This window comes from Megascapheus bottae, chromosome 6 (assembly GCF_031878675.1).
Source record: "Megascapheus bottae isolate mThoBot1 chromosome 6, mThoBot2.hap1, whole genome shotgun sequence".
Taxonomy (NCBI): Eukaryota; Metazoa; Chordata; class Mammalia; order Rodentia; family Geomyidae; genus Megascapheus; species Megascapheus bottae.
This window is the reverse complement of record NC_143514.1, coordinates 71,080,588-71,097,686: the sequence shown is the minus strand read 5'-3', so window position 1 is coordinate 71,097,686 and position 17,099 is coordinate 71,080,588. Positions and strand designations below refer to the sequence as shown.

At 56.6% G+C, this 17,099-nt stretch overlaps 1 protein-coding gene across 2 annotated transcripts in view; it reads left to right on the top strand.

Moving 5' to 3' along the window:
- Ephb2 (EPH receptor B2) overlaps nt 1-17,099 on the top strand; it is a 96,297-nt gene that overhangs the window by 56,146 nt on the left and 23,052 nt on the right. For both annotated transcript variants that reach the window (XM_090335599.1, XM_090335598.1), the window contains exons 3-5: nt 7,024-7,179; nt 7,663-7,998; nt 14,444-14,568. In XM_090335599.1, coding sequence (XP_090191725.1) covers nt 7,024-7,179; nt 7,663-7,998; nt 14,444-14,568 — 617 coding nt within the window. The remainder of the gene's footprint in view (nt 1-7,023; nt 7,180-7,662; nt 7,999-14,443; nt 14,569-17,099) is intronic.

The window sequence follows — 17,099 nt, the reverse complement described above, 5'->3', positions numbered from 1 at the left end:
GAGCTCCATTGTCCCTCCCTATCCCCCAAGGCTGAGGAACACACTTGAGAAAGTTCTAGGAACCTTGACCTTGGGCCCAGGGATCCAACCACAGGTCTTCTATCCTGTCATACAGGAAGCTGTAACCTAGCGCCTGCCCTTGCCCTCCAGGGCAGGGGGACAGAGAAATGCTCACCAATGCCAGGGATAAAAGCAAGCGCCCTTGAGAGCCCAGGAGGTCTGGGGAAACAGAGGCCCCAAATGAAGACTGCTGTCCCCATACAAGCAGGCCGACCCAAACATGAGCTTCTTCCTTCCTGAGCACAATCACGTCTTGGTGCTGAGAGCTGCCAGCCCTGGGCCCTGCCATCCTTTGTCCCCTGTGCTCACGTGGCGGGGAGGGGGAGACAGACAGCTGTGAGCCTGGCAAGTAAGCATGTGCCACGGCAGACAGTGCAGGCCTGGGAGGCACCAGGTTCTTCCGAGAAGAGAGGAGCTTGCTGAGCAGAGACTGGAACCAGATTCAGGCAGAGGATGGAGTCAGAGATGGACTGAGGAGGTCTCCAGGGGAGACCCCAAGGCCTAGGTTCAGGGAACCAGAAGCCACCTACTGGGACTAGAGTCAAGGTGTGCCTGGAAGCGTGGTGGGGCTGAAGCAGGCCCAGGGGAACGTGGAGTGGAAGGCCACGCAGAGAGCCCCCACACAGGCACCTGGGAGTCACTACAAGATCTTGAATTCTGGGGCGACCTGAGAGATGGCCCAGGGAGCCTCCCGCAGGAGCTGGCATGCAAACACAATTCCCTCTGTCACCTTCTCACTTCTGCTGTTCAGTCTGCTGCTGGGCAGGGGTCCACCAACCCCCAAACCCTGTGGGGAAGCCTGCACATATGGGGGAAGCAGGGGGGGCCACAACTGTAGGAATAACCTCCAGGAGCCCTGGACTTAATGGTGGCTGGGCAGCGCCTCTCTGGGAGAAGTAGGAATGGCAGAGACCTTTCTTATCTGGGGAGAAGTTATGGACATTTTAGAAAGAGCATAGAAGCTGGGTACCCGTGGCTCACACCTGAAATCCTAACTACTCAAGAGGCTGAGACCTGAGCATCCTGATTTGAAGGAAAGTTTGTGAGACCTTTATCTCTAATTAACCACACACACACACACACACACACACACACACACACACACACAGAGCCAGCATCGCTAGGGCTCAAGTGGTAGCACTCTATTCAGCCTTGAGTGGAAAGGCTCAGGGATAGCACTCAGGCTCTGAGTTCAAGCCCCGGTACCTTATCCTACCCCACCCCAAACAATAAATAAGTGCATGCACTGTGAATGCACAGCTCTGGCCCTTGACTTTGCACCAAGACAGTTCCTGTTCTGCTTCCTCATCTGTAAAATGGGGACCTCACTGCTTCACACATAGCATGGTTGTAAGGACTAATGTCTGGAATGGCTCCTGCCCAGTGCTGGACATGGCTAAACACACAGACCTGACACTTCCCAGCATGGCATGGCTCAGGGACCTGAGGGTCAGGCACCCTGCCCTGTCCAGCCTAGCTTGGGGGTGGAACTGACTGTTGGGATAACTTGAGTGACCAAAGCAGGAAGTAGGCAGAATGAGACAGCTACTTTACATGCTGCAGACCCACCCACAAGCTCCACCCCCCGTACGCCCCGCCCCCAGGCATATCCAGGTCCTCGTCCTCCCCTCATTTGTTCCCAGTGTGCAGAGACTGGGACCCACCTTGGGACTGTGAAGATGATTCCAGCCAGGCAGAGCCAAGGCCCTAAGTGGACTCAGTGGCCTGAGCCAAAGGCCACACATCAAAAGGCCACCAAGCCCCATTCTGGACCAAGGGCTCCTTTTCTCCATCCTCACAAGCTTTCCACAACTGGAACCAGGGCTTACTTCTTGGGGTTGGTCCCAGGACAGGCGCAAGAGCAACCATACTGCAGGCACTGTGCATCCCAGAAGCCCCTGTGCCCACTGCAGCAGCAGGGAGGCGGGGCTACAGGAAGGCGGGGCTGCACCTGGTCCAGCCAGGTGTCTCTGGTGTTTGAAAGCCGGGCCGTTTCTTCAGTACCCCGGCGCCTCACACACTCGAGGTGCTGAGACAGGCCTGCTGGGGGCATTTATGACTCTTGTCTCTATCGTTCACCCTGAATTCCTGAGGAAGGGCTGGCGTCCCTGCCTGGACTCTAAGCCAGGGTGCTGAGTCAGCCATGAGCTTGTGTATGCAGTGGCAAATATAATGTGAAAATTCAATATCAAAAGCCCTCAAGACCCCATACTTTGAGACAATTCACACCAGAAACCATCTCATACCCCGAACCATTTCAAATGTGGCGTAAGACTGCCTTCAGACTGTGTGCACAGGTGTTGGTGACTCAGAAATGAACTTTGTGGGCCTACCTTCCAAGATACCGCATTATGTCTTATATCCACACAGAGTCTACAGTCTGCAGTCCAGAAGATTTCTGAGCCCAAATGTTTCAGATAAGAGGTACCCTGAAATCGGGTATTTAAGATACAGGGTACCCTATCAGAGCAGGCACCATTTCCCTCTCCGTGTGAGCCAGGCTCTGTTTCCGACTTCATTGTGGCTGTTGATGCACCTGTTATCCTCACTGTACTGCAGGAGACTGAGGCACAGAATGGTTAGGTCATTTGCTCGGGGTCACACAGGGAGTGAAAGGCAGGGTTGGGTCTCAGCCCAGGCAGGCCCGCACACTCCAGTCTGTTCCCCAGGTTCAATTTCCTCACCGCCCCAGCTCTGCAGAAGAGGTGGAGACGCGTCCTGCAGGTGCAAAGCTCTTCAGATGTCCCGGACAGAAAGCTCTTTCCTCAAGGACCCCGAGGAGGAAAGAACTGTGCCTTCCAAGCCCTGCAGCCTGGCACAGGGAGCCTGACTGAGCAGCTAACTCCGGGGTGGCATCAGGAGTCCTTGAGATGAAAGCAACATCCCTGAGAGAAGAGGGGGCTGAGGCAGCGGGCCAGCCATCGAGGCTCTGAGTACCACTCAGTGCCAATTAGCAGCCCCACCGTGCCAGGCCCAGATGGAGCCCTGCCTCGGCCTGACTCGGGCTCACATGGTCAATTATCACCTCTCCCTGGAGCCCAGGGGGCAGGCGAGGAGAAAATCTGTTTCCCTGTAATCTTCCCTCCCAGTCCCGGCTGGCTTCCATCTCTACCTGGGTTGCCTGGCCAAGGGCTCTGGACATCTGCAGAAGGCAGGGGCAGCTGGCCACCTTGCCTTGCCCCGCCCCCACCTCCACCCGAATCCTGGACCTGAGAGTTGAGCTTTACCTCTCTTGCTGACTGACCCAGACACCCTGGCATGGCATCTTTGACCTCAAGTCCTGGTGGTAACATGTGTGACCAGTACTGTAACACGTGTTCAGAGACCAGAAGCCCAACCCCAGGGCTGCGAGTTCTGTGGCCTCAGGGTGGTCTCTTGGCTCCTGTGAGCCTCAGTGTCCTTTCTCTGTAAATTGGGGGAGGGGTGGTATTGGCAGCAAGGACTTGAGAGAGCAGTAGTGTTGATTAAGTAAGGGAATCCAGGTACAGCCCTTGGCATGGGGCCTGGAACCTGAGATTACCTGGTGTGTGAGGATTCTTGTCTTTGAGTATTGGTGGCTGGTATTTGTAAGACTCATGCTGGGTGTGCTGGATTCTAAACACTTGTTTGTGCGCGCTCTCTCTCTCTGTCTCTCTCTCTGTCTCTGTCTCTCTCTGTCTCTCTGTCTCTGTCTCTCTCTCTCTCTCTCTCTCTCTCTCTCTCTCTTTTTCTGTTGTTGGTTGATTGGTTGTGGGGCTTGAACTCTGGCCTGGGGACTGTCCCTGAGCTCTATTACTCAAGGCTACTGCCACAAAGCCACTGCTGGTTTTCTGGTGGTTAATTGGAGATAAGACTTTTGTTCCTAGGCTGGCTTTGAACCTCGATCCTCAGATCTCAGCCTCCTGAGTAACAGTGTTACAGACGTGAGCCACCAGCACCTGTCTCTAAACACTTTCTAAGGATCAACTCACCCCAAGCCACACTCCTCCCGCCTCCCACCCCTGCCCACAGGCTGCCCAACTGCTGTGTGCCAGATATGGCATGCTAGGTGCTGAAGTCTCCAAGTGTAGAGACAGGCTGCCCTTCCCCTATGCCGTCATACCAGCCAGGGGACAGGGCAGAACCAGCACTGTGCCACATGGGTCACATGGTAGGTGGCCCTGGGCTGTGCCCGGTGACTATGAGGGATCAAAAGTGCACATTTATTCATGGTGTGCCATGGTAACCTGGAGTTTGCTCTGGGTTTGGGAGCATCCTGGCAATGAGAGTAGGATGGGTGGGCAAAGGTCAAGGGGCACGGGGTGGGCACTGTACATGAGTGTGGGGGGGACATTGGTACCAGGTGAGATGCCAAAACTGGAGAGATGGGCCTGTGGGGGCCCTGGGGTGGTGAAGACCCCAGGGACATTTTGAAGAGCGGCTTCTTCAAACACTGGGCACAGATCTGACAGTCTACCTGCTCCGGGGGTCTGATTTAATGGGTTTTAGCTCATTCCCAGGACCACGTCAACACCACCACAATCCATTCCAGAACATTCTCATCATCCCACGAGGAGGCCTGCTCCCCATTAGACGCCATTGCCATTCTCCCCGGCCCCTGCTCTTGGCGAATAGGCATCGACTTCCTGTCTCTTCCGATGTGCCTCTCTGGACCTGTTTCCTATAAATGGAACTGTACTTTTGTGATTCTGGTTCCTTTCACTGAGCACAATGTTTCCAGGGTCCCCTGTGTGGTTCACGTATGAGCCTCGCATTCCTTTTGGTGGCTGAATAATATTCCATTGTCTGCCATTGTGCCTTTGTTTTGCACTTTTAGAAAGCCGGGCTCTGGAGGGTGGGCGGGCAGAGGCCAGATGGTGCTGCTAGGCTAAGGGGAGTGGGTGGGAAGAGCTTTCTAGATGCCCATGGGGTGGGAGGCAGCCAAAAGGAGTGGGGTTAGGAACTGCTGGGGAGGGAAGACCTGGTAATTGATTGGCTGCGGGGGGTGGGGTGGAGGGAAAGACCACTTCCCAGGATGGAAGGGAGCAGGTTGTAGGAAGCTCTAGGGTGTGGGGGGGCGGGGGGGCTGGCAGGGGCTGGGGCAGGCCACGCGGCCAAAAAGAAACCACCCGGGGAAGGGGGTGATCTGGTGGCTGACAGGGGCCTGGACTTGGTGAGTCCAGTAGCAGCGGGGAGATGGTCCAGATGGAGGGGCTGGCAGGCACAGAGGGGCGAGAGAAGCCTTCCGCCAGCCTGCAGGGACTGGCCAGCAGATGGAATGGGCATCCAGCTGGATCTGCTCACTGGAGAAGGAGCCAGGAGGAGCCTGATCTTGGGACATCTTTAAAGATGGATCTAGACCCTCCCTGGAGGAAAGTCTGTGATCTCCTCCCCCATGCAGAGCAGAAAGGCTGACCCCTGGCCAGAATCAGGCTGTGACCAGCATGACTGGATAGTCTCAGGACCCCTGGGCAGTGCAGGGGGGCGGGGGACTCCCCTTCATCCTGCAGAGGCAGCAGAGGCTGGCACCTGATGGGGGAGAGAGGGGGAAAGAGAGAGGACCCAAAGCCCTGGAGGCAGTGTGCTGACCCCCAGCTCTGCTGGACAGTCCATCACTTTGCCTCTGTCCTCTCTTGAAATGGGAGTGAGATGGCGGCCCAGCTGAGCTTCCAGGAGTCGGAGCAGGTCAGATCCTGAGGACAGGGCCAGGACTAGCCATTGTATCCATGCTTGGTACGGGACACCCATCTTTACCATGGAGGCTGTAGTGATGCTCCAAGAGAGGGACTCTGTGTCACCGTCCTCGGTGACAGGTGAGTGCCACTGTGTGTCCAAGTGTCAAGTGTGTCCAAGTCCTGTTCTGTCCTGATCCTCAAGAGGTGGAGAGCCCTTCAGAGACAGGGAGACATCAACCATGGTGGCTGTCAGCAGTGGGGCGGGGGGGGGGGGTTCAGTGTCCTGTAGGGGTCACCCTCGGCTGGTGCCCTGAGCCCTGGATGGAAACTGCAGCCCATCCCCCTCCTCCCAGGCTCCACAAACTTCCAATAGCAGTTGCTTCCTCACCAGTTAAGAGAGGTAGAACAACTCGTCCAAGGTCACAGCCTGGTGTGAGCCCCGGAAGGCTTCACAGCCAGGACCTGCTCCTCCTGCCTGTGGTGGAGCACGCAGCGTGGCCAGCTCCCTGGGAAGAGCTTTCCTTAGGAGATGGTGGGGATGACTCGTGGCTCCCTTCGGGGTGGATCTGGGATGTGCCAGGCAGCCTGTGGACTAACCACGGGGTCGCGTCTCTCCCAGCTGCGTGGCCTCAGCCCACACTCTCCCCACTCTGACAGGCAGCTTTGCAGATGCATTTACAGCCAGGCGTGGAGAAGTATGTCTAGAATCTCAGCTACTTGAGGAGCAGAGACAGAGGAGGTCACCCCAGACAAAAGCAAAAGCAAAAGCAGGAGACACTATCTGGAAAACGCAAAGCAAAAGGACTAGGGCACAGCTCAGGGGGTTGAGAACATGACAGTGTGTGGGGGGGGGCCTGGGTTCAATGCCTAGCACTTCCAGAAGAAGAGGGGGCAGGATGTACATACAGAGAATCTGCTGAATACTTGTTTGGGGCACAGTGACTAAAAGCCATGGCATGGGTGCCAGCAGGTGGCTCTGAAGGCCGTGTCTACCCCACCTCTCTATGCCCCACATGCTATTCTGGACTTTCCTTTGTAATGAGATCATCAATCCCAACAGTCTAGTCACAGCTGGTTAGCAGGGCCCAGGCAAAAGAGACCTGGACCACAACTCCAGATGTCTCTGGAGGAGTCAGAAGCCACCCCTGGGCCACTCGGGTCCACTGAGCCCCAGGACCAGTGGAGCAGGCAGGCCGGACCCTTTCAGGCAGAGCTAGGACCACTGACACATTGGTGCCTGGGGACCCCAGGACCTGAGGGGCTGAGCTTCCTGGTGTAGAGGCCATGGGCACAGCCATCTCCCGCTAACCCTCCCTGTCTCCTCCCCCAGGCTGTCCATCAGGGACCTTCAAGGCCAACCAAGGGGATGAGGCCTGCACGCACTGCCCCATCAACAGCCGGACCACCTCCGAAGGGGCCACCAACTGTGTCTGCCGCAATGGTTACTACAGGGCCGACCTGGACCCCCTGGACATGCCCTGCACAAGTATGTCCTGGAACATGTGGTTTCTACCCTTGAAGTCCTGCCAAAGCTCCAGCCCCCCCCCCCCACGCACACGCACACTCCAGGCAGATAAGAGAAGGAAGGATACGGGGATGTGTGACAGTTACCTTCCTAATTCCGTAAGTTCTGCCCTTTACTAGTGACCAGCACTTTATCACAGAAGGCTGCAAAGGAAATGGAATCTTCTAGGTAGACAAATTGCCACTAAAGTTGAGTCCCATCATAAAGAAGGGGGGAATCTACACACTTGTAGGTGTCACCCCCCAGTCACAACAGCACCCATCCCCGGGAGCAAACCAATGCCAAGGAGGCTGGAGCCCACCAAAGGCAGGCAGATATTCAATGCCCCGTGGGAACCGGTATGTTCTAGTAGGGTCTCTCAGGTGGGTGGATGGGAGGAAGGATCTGGAGGAGCCGGGCCCAAGCGTGGGCAGCCCCCGCTGATGGCCCCTGTCCCCTCCCCAGCCATCCCGTCGGCACCCCAGGCAGTGATCTCCAGCGTCAACGAGACATCCCTCATGCTGGAGTGGACTCCACCCCGGGACTCGGGTGGCCGCGAGGACCTCGTCTACAACATCATCTGCAAGAGCTGCGGCTCGGGCCGGGGCGCCTGCACCCGCTGCGGGGACAACGTGCAGTACGCGCCCCGCCAGCTGGGCCTGACGGAACCCCGCATCTACATCAGTGACCTGCTGGCCCACACCCAGTACACCTTCGAGATCCAGGCCGTGAACGGCGTCACCGACCAGAGCCCCTTCTCGCCCCAGTTCGCCTCCGTGAACATCACCACCAACCAAGCGGGTGAGGGGGCAGTGGGGGAGAGGGCGGGCCGGGGGAGGCGCACACCGCAGAGGCAGAGACGTCGCTTCCCAGAGCCTCGCCCCGGCGTCGGTGACATTTTTACCTCCAGTGAATAAGCAAAAAGCTGGATGGAAGTAGAGCTACCACATAAACGGTAGAGCTTCCGACTTGAACAAAAGTTAAATGAGAGCCCTAGGCTCTGAGTTCAAGTCCCAGTATTAGCACCTCCACCCCCTCTCTCCCCCCCACAAAAAAAAAAAAAAGAAAAAGGACTTTCCCTTCCCCACCAGGGCCAGAGGTGAGCAGGTGGCTTTGATCCTCAGGGAAATCTAGGGACCAAAAATCCCCTCTACTTCTTGGGGTGGAGGAAGACAGGGACACCCAGGGCACAAATGCTGTGCAGTACCTAATAGGAGACCCAGGTTGGCAGCATTGAACTCAAGGGGCTTGTGCTCGCAACACAGACATTGTTCTGATTGAGTCACACACCCAGCCCCAGCTGGTTCAAATTCTAGGCTTGTCTTCCATTGGCTGTGAGACCTTTTGTGTATCAGTCAGCTACTGTGGCAATGGCGCTGCATAACAAACACCAACCCCCCTCAGATGTGGCTGTGGAGAACAGTAAGCCTTTGTTTCCTTGCTCACTGTATGTATGTGATGGGTTAGAATTTGGGTCACCTTGGCCAGGCTGTGCTAGGTGGTGAGTCCAGGATACTTGTTGTTGTTATTGTTGTTGTATGGCTTGAACTTGGCCTGGGCACTGTCCCTGAGCTCTTCAGCTCAAGACTATCACCCTACCCCTGGGCCTGAGCACTGTCTCTGAGCCCTTCAGCTCAAAGCTACCACCTTATCCTTGATCCAAGCCCCACTTCCCATTTTCTAGAGATTAATTGGAGATAGAGTCTCAGGTCCTTTTGTGCCCAGGCTGGCTTTGAACCTTGATCCTCAGATCTCAGCCTCCTTAGTAGCTAGGATTACAGGCATGAGCCACTGCACCCAGCTGAACATTTTTTTTTTTGCCAGTCTTGGGGCTTGAACTCAGGGCCTGAGCACTGTCCTTCAGCTTTCTCAAGGCTAGGGTTCTACCACTTGAGCCACAGCACCACTTCTGGGTTTTTCTATGTCTGGGATACCGAGGAATCAAACCCCGATCTTCGTGCATGTTAGGCAAGAGCTCTCCCGCTAGACCAGACTCCCGGCCCACCAGGAATGTTTTGTCTCTTCCTCCTGTCTTCCTCTCCCCATTGGACTGGCACCCACTCCACGCTTATTTCTCTCAAGGCGTAGGGCGGAAGCAATGGTGGGATCCATGCCATGTCCCTCACTGGCCAAAGCAAGGCCATGGCAAAGCCAGACAAAGAAAGGGGTCACCAGTCCTCTCTGCCACGCCTAGGAAAATCCCTCCTCCCCCCAGGCCTCAGTTTCCCACCAGACTGTCTCAGAACCCCATCCCGGGATGAACTGGAGGCTTGGCGTGTTTAGCGAGCGGCCACTCGACCCATGGGCGTCTCAGCCTGAGGGACGCCGGGCCCCTGTCAGTCTTCCTGACCCTGCAGGTCCAGCCATGGTGGACCTTCCCTGCCCCCTCCTCCCAAGCTCCTCGCCTTGCCCACCACAGACCCTTTGCCAGTGTGGAGACGGAGGCTCAGGAAGATGGCACTGTGGATGCTGAGTCCCTCTGAGAAGCCAGGGATGGTGCCTTTCATTTACTCCAGGCAGCCACAGCCTGGCCTTTGAGGGTTTCTGCCCTGGGCCGGAGGTAAGAGGAGGAGTGAGGCCCTTGGCCACTGGGGAAACCCTTGCCTCCTGGGCAGTGAGCAGGGCGCTCCTGGAGGAGTTCCTCACAAGCAGAGGTGGGAGAGAGAGACATGGAGGGCAGGAAGGAGACCCAGCCCCTCCCCAAGCTGTCATTCTCCCCACCCCACCAAACTAAGCACCAGACTCCTCAGCCATAGGGCCTTTGCACAGCTCTGTCTTTCCAACCTTATCTCCTCTCACTGACTCCCGACTTCGCCAGAGCCTCCCTTCCCCAGCCCCAGCACTGCGACCTTCCTGCAGTTAAAATTTCCACCTTGTCTTCCTCACCCCTCCACTCGCTTGGCAGAATGCAGCGGGTCTGCTTTAACTCAAAGAGCCTTTCCCGGCACCTCAAGGGGGACACTCTGGGGACACCCCCACAGGGAGAGGCCCGTGAGCATTTGCAGAGGGTCTGGGGAAGCGGGGTGGGGTGGGGGTAGGGGGGCAAACCCAGGACACGGTTTCCTCACAAATGCATCCACTACTCGCTGGTAGACAGGCTCTGAAACCCAGTATATAAATATCCTGCTCGCTGCCTTAAAAGGAAAAGGTATTTCTTCTGGTCAAGTGACTGAGGCTCACTCCCAATCCCTGGGCGGGCAGCAAGGCCAGAGCTGTCTTCTGACTTGGTAAAGCCGGCACACAGCCTTTCCAGAGACGCTCAGGACCACTGGGCTGGGCTTAACAGAGGAGGTTCAGGGCCCACAGCTCAGACACGCTGCTTTCTTCCATGAGCCCAAAGACAAGAACCCACCAAGAAAATGGAAGGGAGGGAAAGGAGAGCGGCCCGAGAGCTGCTCTGGACGTTTATTTAAGCAGTCATCCAGCGCCAGCCAGGGGTGGCCATGCCACTGTGAGGGGTGGGAAAGGAGCGGCGGTTCCATGATGCAGGGCCTGCCCGGGACACGTGATCACACACACGTACACCCATGAGCTTGCACTGGTTCTTTGGGGGGGGGCACTGTCTGTGAGCTTTGTCACTCAAGGCTGGTCGTCTACCACTTGAGCCACAGCATAACCTCCAGCTTTTTTTCCTCGTTGCTGGTTGACTGGGGCTAAATGTATCACTGACTTTCCTGCCCAGTAGGGTTTCGATTCATGGTCCTCACAGCTTAGCCTCCTGAGTGACCAGGATCAAAGCCCAGTGCAGGCAGAAATGTGAGGACTTTTTTTTTGCCAGTCCTGGGCTTGAACACACACACACACACACACACACACACACACACAAAGAAGGAGGTGGAGGAGGAAGAAGAAAGAGAGAGAGGAAGAGAAAGGTTAAACTCCCTAAGTCCTCCCCGCTACCTGGCTGTCCTCTGGCCCCCTTGCCAGCCAGGGGCAGGCACGCAACGGCTCAGTCTCAGGAACTGGCTGACAAAAGCTCTTGGCCTGCTTCCCTGCCTGGGTCCTCGTAGGTGTCCCCAGGGAAGATGGCGGGGGTCTCGGGGTCCTGCGGCTGGGCCACGGCACGGCCCTGGGGAAGGAAGTCAGCCCCCACGGCTGGCTGAGGCTGAACCTGAACTCCAGACTGATGGCTGGAAAGAAGCTGGAGTTGAGTCTCTTGGCGGGCCACGCAGTGCCCCGGCCTTGTTAGCATGCCCGCGTCTGTCAGTGTGTCTGTCTGCGGCTTGTCTGCGCCACAGCACTGGCAGCTCTTTGGGTTTTGTTGGTGCTCTGTCGTGTCCGGGGGTCGGCGGTTCTCGGGTGGTCTGGATCGGGCCTGGCTGGCGCAAGCAGGGCAGTGACTGCTCTACTGCTCAGGCCTCCAGCATTGTCCTGGCCTGGTCCTCATGGCCATCACTGGCACGAGATACACAGCAGCTGGCTGATACACACCAGGGCTTTTCAAGCCTCTGCTTAGCCCGTATCTGCTTCTGTCCTATTGGCCCACGAAGTCACATGACCAGGCCCTCACTCAGAGAGAGAAGACTAACCACACAAAGGCTCTGGGCACAGGACCACACAGACAAAAGAGGGGTCTTCCTTTTCCTCTGTGTGAAGAATGCAGGATGATAGGAATGATGACAACTCACAGACTTCACTAAACAACTTCTTGTCCTAGGGACCAAAATAGCTGCAGTATCTCCAGACATCACATTATGTCTCAGGCAACAGGATGGGAGAAGGAGAAGCACACTTCCCTTCCTTTTAGACAATCATTGAGTTGTATCATTTAGCAGGGTAGTGACCACTAACTGCTCTACTGCTTCCCTTCTTTCCTTTCTCCTTTTCTCCCTTCCTCCCAACTTCCCTCCCTCTTTTCTTTCCTTCAATAAATAGTGCTCAGCGCCTTTCTGTAAGCTACACACTGTTCCAGTCTCTGGGAATACAGGAGAGGTCCCTCCCATTACATAACGTTCATGCAATAAAGAAAATACAGAGTATGAGGCCTCGGATGAATGGAGGGGAGGGATAGTCAGGGAAGGCATCCCGGAGGAGGTGGCCTAAATGAAGAACTTTGTAGGCAGAACTACGGGGGCCAAAGCTCCCAGACTGCGTTGTGTGCATTTGTGGAAGAAACCCATGCATCAGCTTCTGGAGAGAGGGGCCAAGTGCAGAACTGGCAGATGCCAGGCAAGTGGTCCTTACTGTTCTTGTGCTTTATCCCAAGGGACAAAAGGAAGCCATTGAGGACCAAGCTCAGACACAAAGGTGTTTGAGAGGCATTGGGCTTGGCGCCGGCCTTAGATAGCAGTGCCAGCCCTCCCCCCTCCATCCCTCTTCCTTCTCCCTCCCTTCTTCTCTTCTCCCTCCTCCCTCCTCCCTCCAGGGATCTTTTGACTGGTAAAAAGGTCAAAGCCAAGCCTGGGAGGTCAGTGCCCTGGGCTACTAAGATTTCCCCAAGTAAACCCCAACTGCCCTTGCCATAGTTGGGATCTCAGGCCCCTAGCTCCGTGTCCTCTTCTTTTTTGTCTGTTGTGGGGCTTGAACTCTGGGCCTGGGCGCTGTCCCTGAGCTCTTCACTCAAGGCTACCACCCTACCCCTGGAGCCACAGCGCCACTTCCAGTTTTCTGGTGGATAATTGGAGATCAGAGTCTCTCAGACTTCAGGTGTGAGCCACCGTACCCACTCTCCATGTCCTCTTCTGCATCTGGGCTCCAGAGGTCCTAAGAGACCCCTCGTGCAGCTCCCGAACCCTGAGGGCCCCCGGTACAGCACACTGGACGCTCTGCCCAGCCTCACTGGCCTGGAGGAAGGAGGGAGCAGTGAGAAGCTGCCTTCTGGAATAAGACTTAAGTTTCTCGAGAGCTGGGAGCGGGGTCAGGAGAGCCCCTGGCCACCTGCTGCAGACAAGCAGCCCACCCCGCCCGCCCCTGCCCGGCCCCTGAGCCACAAGCCTCTTTTGTGCTTGCTCCCTGGGGCTCCATCTCCCCACAGGGGTCACAGGGCATCGCTGACCCCAGCCCCCTGCCGGCGTGCCCCCTAGTAATTGAAAATACCAGAATTCCCTGATGCCCAGCTTCCAGGGAAACCTGACCCCAGGGTAGGTGGCGGCAGGAGGGGCCAGAGGACATCCAGCTGTCCCTTTTCTCCTGGTTAATCCCTGGATTCCAGGAGAAGAGCCTAGGCCCAGCTATCATACCCCTCTGGGCTGCCTTGATCGTCTTCCCTGCAAATGCACTCTGCTCGCCACCCCCGATTTAGGGGGCTTAGGGGATCAGAGCCCAGAGAGCTGCCTGAAACCCAAGCTGGCCACCGAGCCCCCAAGCCCAGCAGGAGCAGAGGCTTTCAGAGGTGAGCCTGGGGTAGAGCCCTGGGGCTTCCTCAGAGGCCCCCTGCAGGCCTCTGCTGCCTTACAGTCTTGCTCCTACAGAGCTAGCCGAATGGAGAAGAGAAGGCAGCACACTGCCACTGTTGGGCCTGGGTTCAAATCTCAGCCCCCTGGCTCCATGGCTGTGTGTGTGACAAAGTCACTTCACACATCTGCACCTCCTTTTTCTCATCTGCAAAGTGAGTGTAATCATCACACCCGGCTCGAGAGTCAGCCGATGTTAAATGAGGGCGCCCTGGGAGGGTGGGGTGGTCAGGCCCTCACAGGATGGGCTTGTCTCAGCGAAGAACCATGTCACACACTCCCCGTCCCCTGGTCAGCCTCCGTGGCTCTCCAGGGCCTTCGAGACTAGGCCTTGCTGGGTACCGATGGCTCATACCTGCATTCCCTGCTCCTCAAGAGGATTGTAGTTCAAAGCCAGCCCAGGCAGGAAAATCCATGAGACTCTGATCTCCAATTAACTGCCAAAAAGCCAGAAGTGGAGCTGTGGCTCAAGTGGTAGCACCAAAAAAAAAAAAATTCTAGCCCACCATGCCTGGGTTAGAATTTCTATTCAGATGGTCTTCACCGTTGGGCTATTGTAAATAATGCTGATGTCAATGTCGCTCTTGGAAGAGAGGTGCTAAGTACACATGCACTGGGGGGGTCAGTTTTATTCACTGCTTTGATACTGGTCCTGTGGCAGTTGGTTGGGGGCCCTTGTGCTAAGTTTTTAAAAGAATAAATGGACCCCTCTCCTTCCCTCTCACCACGTCCAGGGTCTGTGTGAATGAAGGGCGGCCCAGGGCATCTCCAGTGGCCCCAGCTTCTCTGGGTTGGCCAGGGTTGAGTCTGAGGACTCCTGACCCCTGACCCTTGACCTCTGGCCTCTCTTGCAGCCCCATCGGCCGTGTCCATCATGCACCAGGTCAGCCGCGCTGTGGATAGCATCACCCTGTCATGGTCCCAGCCGGACCAGCCCAATGGCGTGATCCTGGACTACGAGTTGCAGTACTATGAGAAGGTAGCCCGCCCCTCATCCTGCCCCCCCACCCCTTTCCTCTTCCACCTCCGTGGTCCTCGAGCTGGAGAAAAACAGGGTTGTCAAAAAGCTGTCCTTGGGCTGGAGGCGTGATTCAAGTGGCAGTGTGCCTGCCTAGCAAGTGCAGAGGTTCTGAGTTCAAGCCCTCGTACTGAAAACAACAAAAAAGGAAAGACAAAGTGTCCAGAAAGTTGTTCTTCACAGTGTGATTTGTGGCCACCTGTCTCTTGTCTGGGGAAGGCCTGCACACTGCCCTCCCATCTGCTCTGCCTGCTGAGGGGGAAGAGAGGTAAACACAGAGACATCTAAGGCCAGAACGGGGGAAGGGCTGTGCCATAGGAGGCTGGAAGGAAGGTGGACACGGCAGCTGGCCACTGGCTGGTTGGCCTGAAATCCCTCTAAGTCCCTCCCCTGCTTCCTGAGGCACCGAACAGCCACCAAGAGACCGCAAAGGTCACTGGGAAGAGGTCAGAGGGCTTCAATTCAGACTATAGTGGCCATGACATCCTTCAACTTTGAGCGAGCCCCCTGGAGACCAGGAGTGGATGGAAAAGTTCCCCTTTCTAAAGGCTGTGAGGAGAGAGCTGGAGGCAGTGTTGGGCAGGCCTGCTGGACCCTGATTTCCTGAGCCCTGGCCAGCCCTTGCACCCTCTTAGCGGCTGGATCAGCTAGACTGTGGGGAGACTCATGGACTGGGAACCCAGCCTTAGCAGCTTCCTCTAACCTCCGCCTTCCTTCAGGAAGCCTGTCTTTCCTCCCCATCACCACCTTCTCCCCAGTGCCCTGGAGCCTGAACCCAAGAGACACCAATACATGAATGAGATCCTTGCTGTGGTCTGAGCCCAAGTGGGAAATGAGCTCGCTGAGGCCCAGTCCTCCCCCACCCACACACCTCCCTCCCTCCCTCCCTCCTGCCCTTCAGTTAGGATTCACCCAAGTGCCACCCCACCAGGCATGTGGTATAACCCCCCTGTCTCTGAAAGGCCCCCTCCCCCGACACTGGCAGTGGACACGAGTGGCTGGCTTATGTAGCTGAGGGCTGGAGGGGACTGACAGAGCCTGGGTGGGAAGGAGGAGGCCAGCAGGAGGTGGCGTGGAGATCAAAGCCTTATGGATCCCCCGCCCCCCCCCACACCTGGGCTGGCTTTCAGCCCTGATCCTCAGACCTCAGCCTCCTAAGTTGCTGGGGTTACAGATGTGAGTCCTGGTGCTGTGGTAGTTCTGAGGAATGGGGTCTCTGCTGCTTCTACGTTGAGCTGGGCAGTAAGTTCCTCCTGGTAGGACTGGCTGCTCCTCATCGTTGTCCCCTGCCTGGCACACAGCAGCCTCCGGGAAGTGACAGGCCAGGACTGAGGCAGGGACACAGTGGGGAAGCAGTTCCACCACTTGCATGGATCGGGGGTTTCACCCTCTGTCCAGACCCAGGAAGGCCAGGGGAGCCCTGCCAGCGCCTGCCATTCTGTCTCCTCCAGCAAGGCTGGCTTACCAACTCAGGAGAAAAAAAAAAAAAAAACTAATTAAGAAGCTTTGTGATTAAATGAAACTCCAAGTGTTTGTCCCCAAAGACTGGAGCGGAAATGAGGGAGCCCCAGTGCGGCTTCTGCCTGTGGCCGGCACATTTCCTCCTGCAGGCAGCAGGCTGGGGGACTGATGGGGGCGTGAGCTGAGAGTGGGCTCTGCCCACCTTCTGTGCTGGCCTCTGGGCATTGGGGGCAGAGTTACTCAGGTTCCCCGTAGCCCAATAGCCACATGCATGTCCCCCTCCCCGCCCCATGTACCCACACAGTGCCTCCATTGACTCACCATCCTCAAATCCTATCCTTCAGGCTTAGGATGGGAGGGGAAACTGAGGCACGGAGTCATTCTAAGAGCACACGGACTCTTCTTTTGTCTCGTGGGCTAGCTTCTCACTGTTCTCAGCAGTAGTTCTGGGATGCAGGGAAAGAGAAACAGAACTCACCCCCCCAAACCCTAAGAGACTCCAAGCCCAGCCCTTGTGGGGACCAGGGACAAGCTAGAGAGAGAGAGAGAGAGGTGGAGTGCATCCACTGCCAGGAAGATGAGCAGCTGCCCTGTGGCCCAAGCTGTCATCCCCATGTGGGTCAGCGGGTGCTGGGGGCTAGGATAATGGACAGTGACCGTGTCACAGCCCCAGAGCCACCAAAGGACTAGGTGCCGCCCACAGCCACAGCCCTGGTGTGGGGGCAGGGCTGCCTGCATTCAGTGACTTCTGAGCGAAGCCTTGAAGTGGCTCACAGGCCAACAGATGAAGAAAGTGATCATTTTGGGCAGCAGCAGGCACAGCAGGCTCAAAGGCCCTGAGGCATTCAGAGACTGGAGAAGGGAGCATGACAGGAGCAGTGTGGGCAGACGGGAGAACGGTGGGGAACAGGCTGAAGACAGAGGAGGGCCACGTCGTGTCTGGCCTTGAGGGTCTGGATTCATTTAAAGTAGGATGGGAAGGTTCTGGAATGATGTGAGGTGACTTGGATTTCGTGCTATTCCTACCCCTT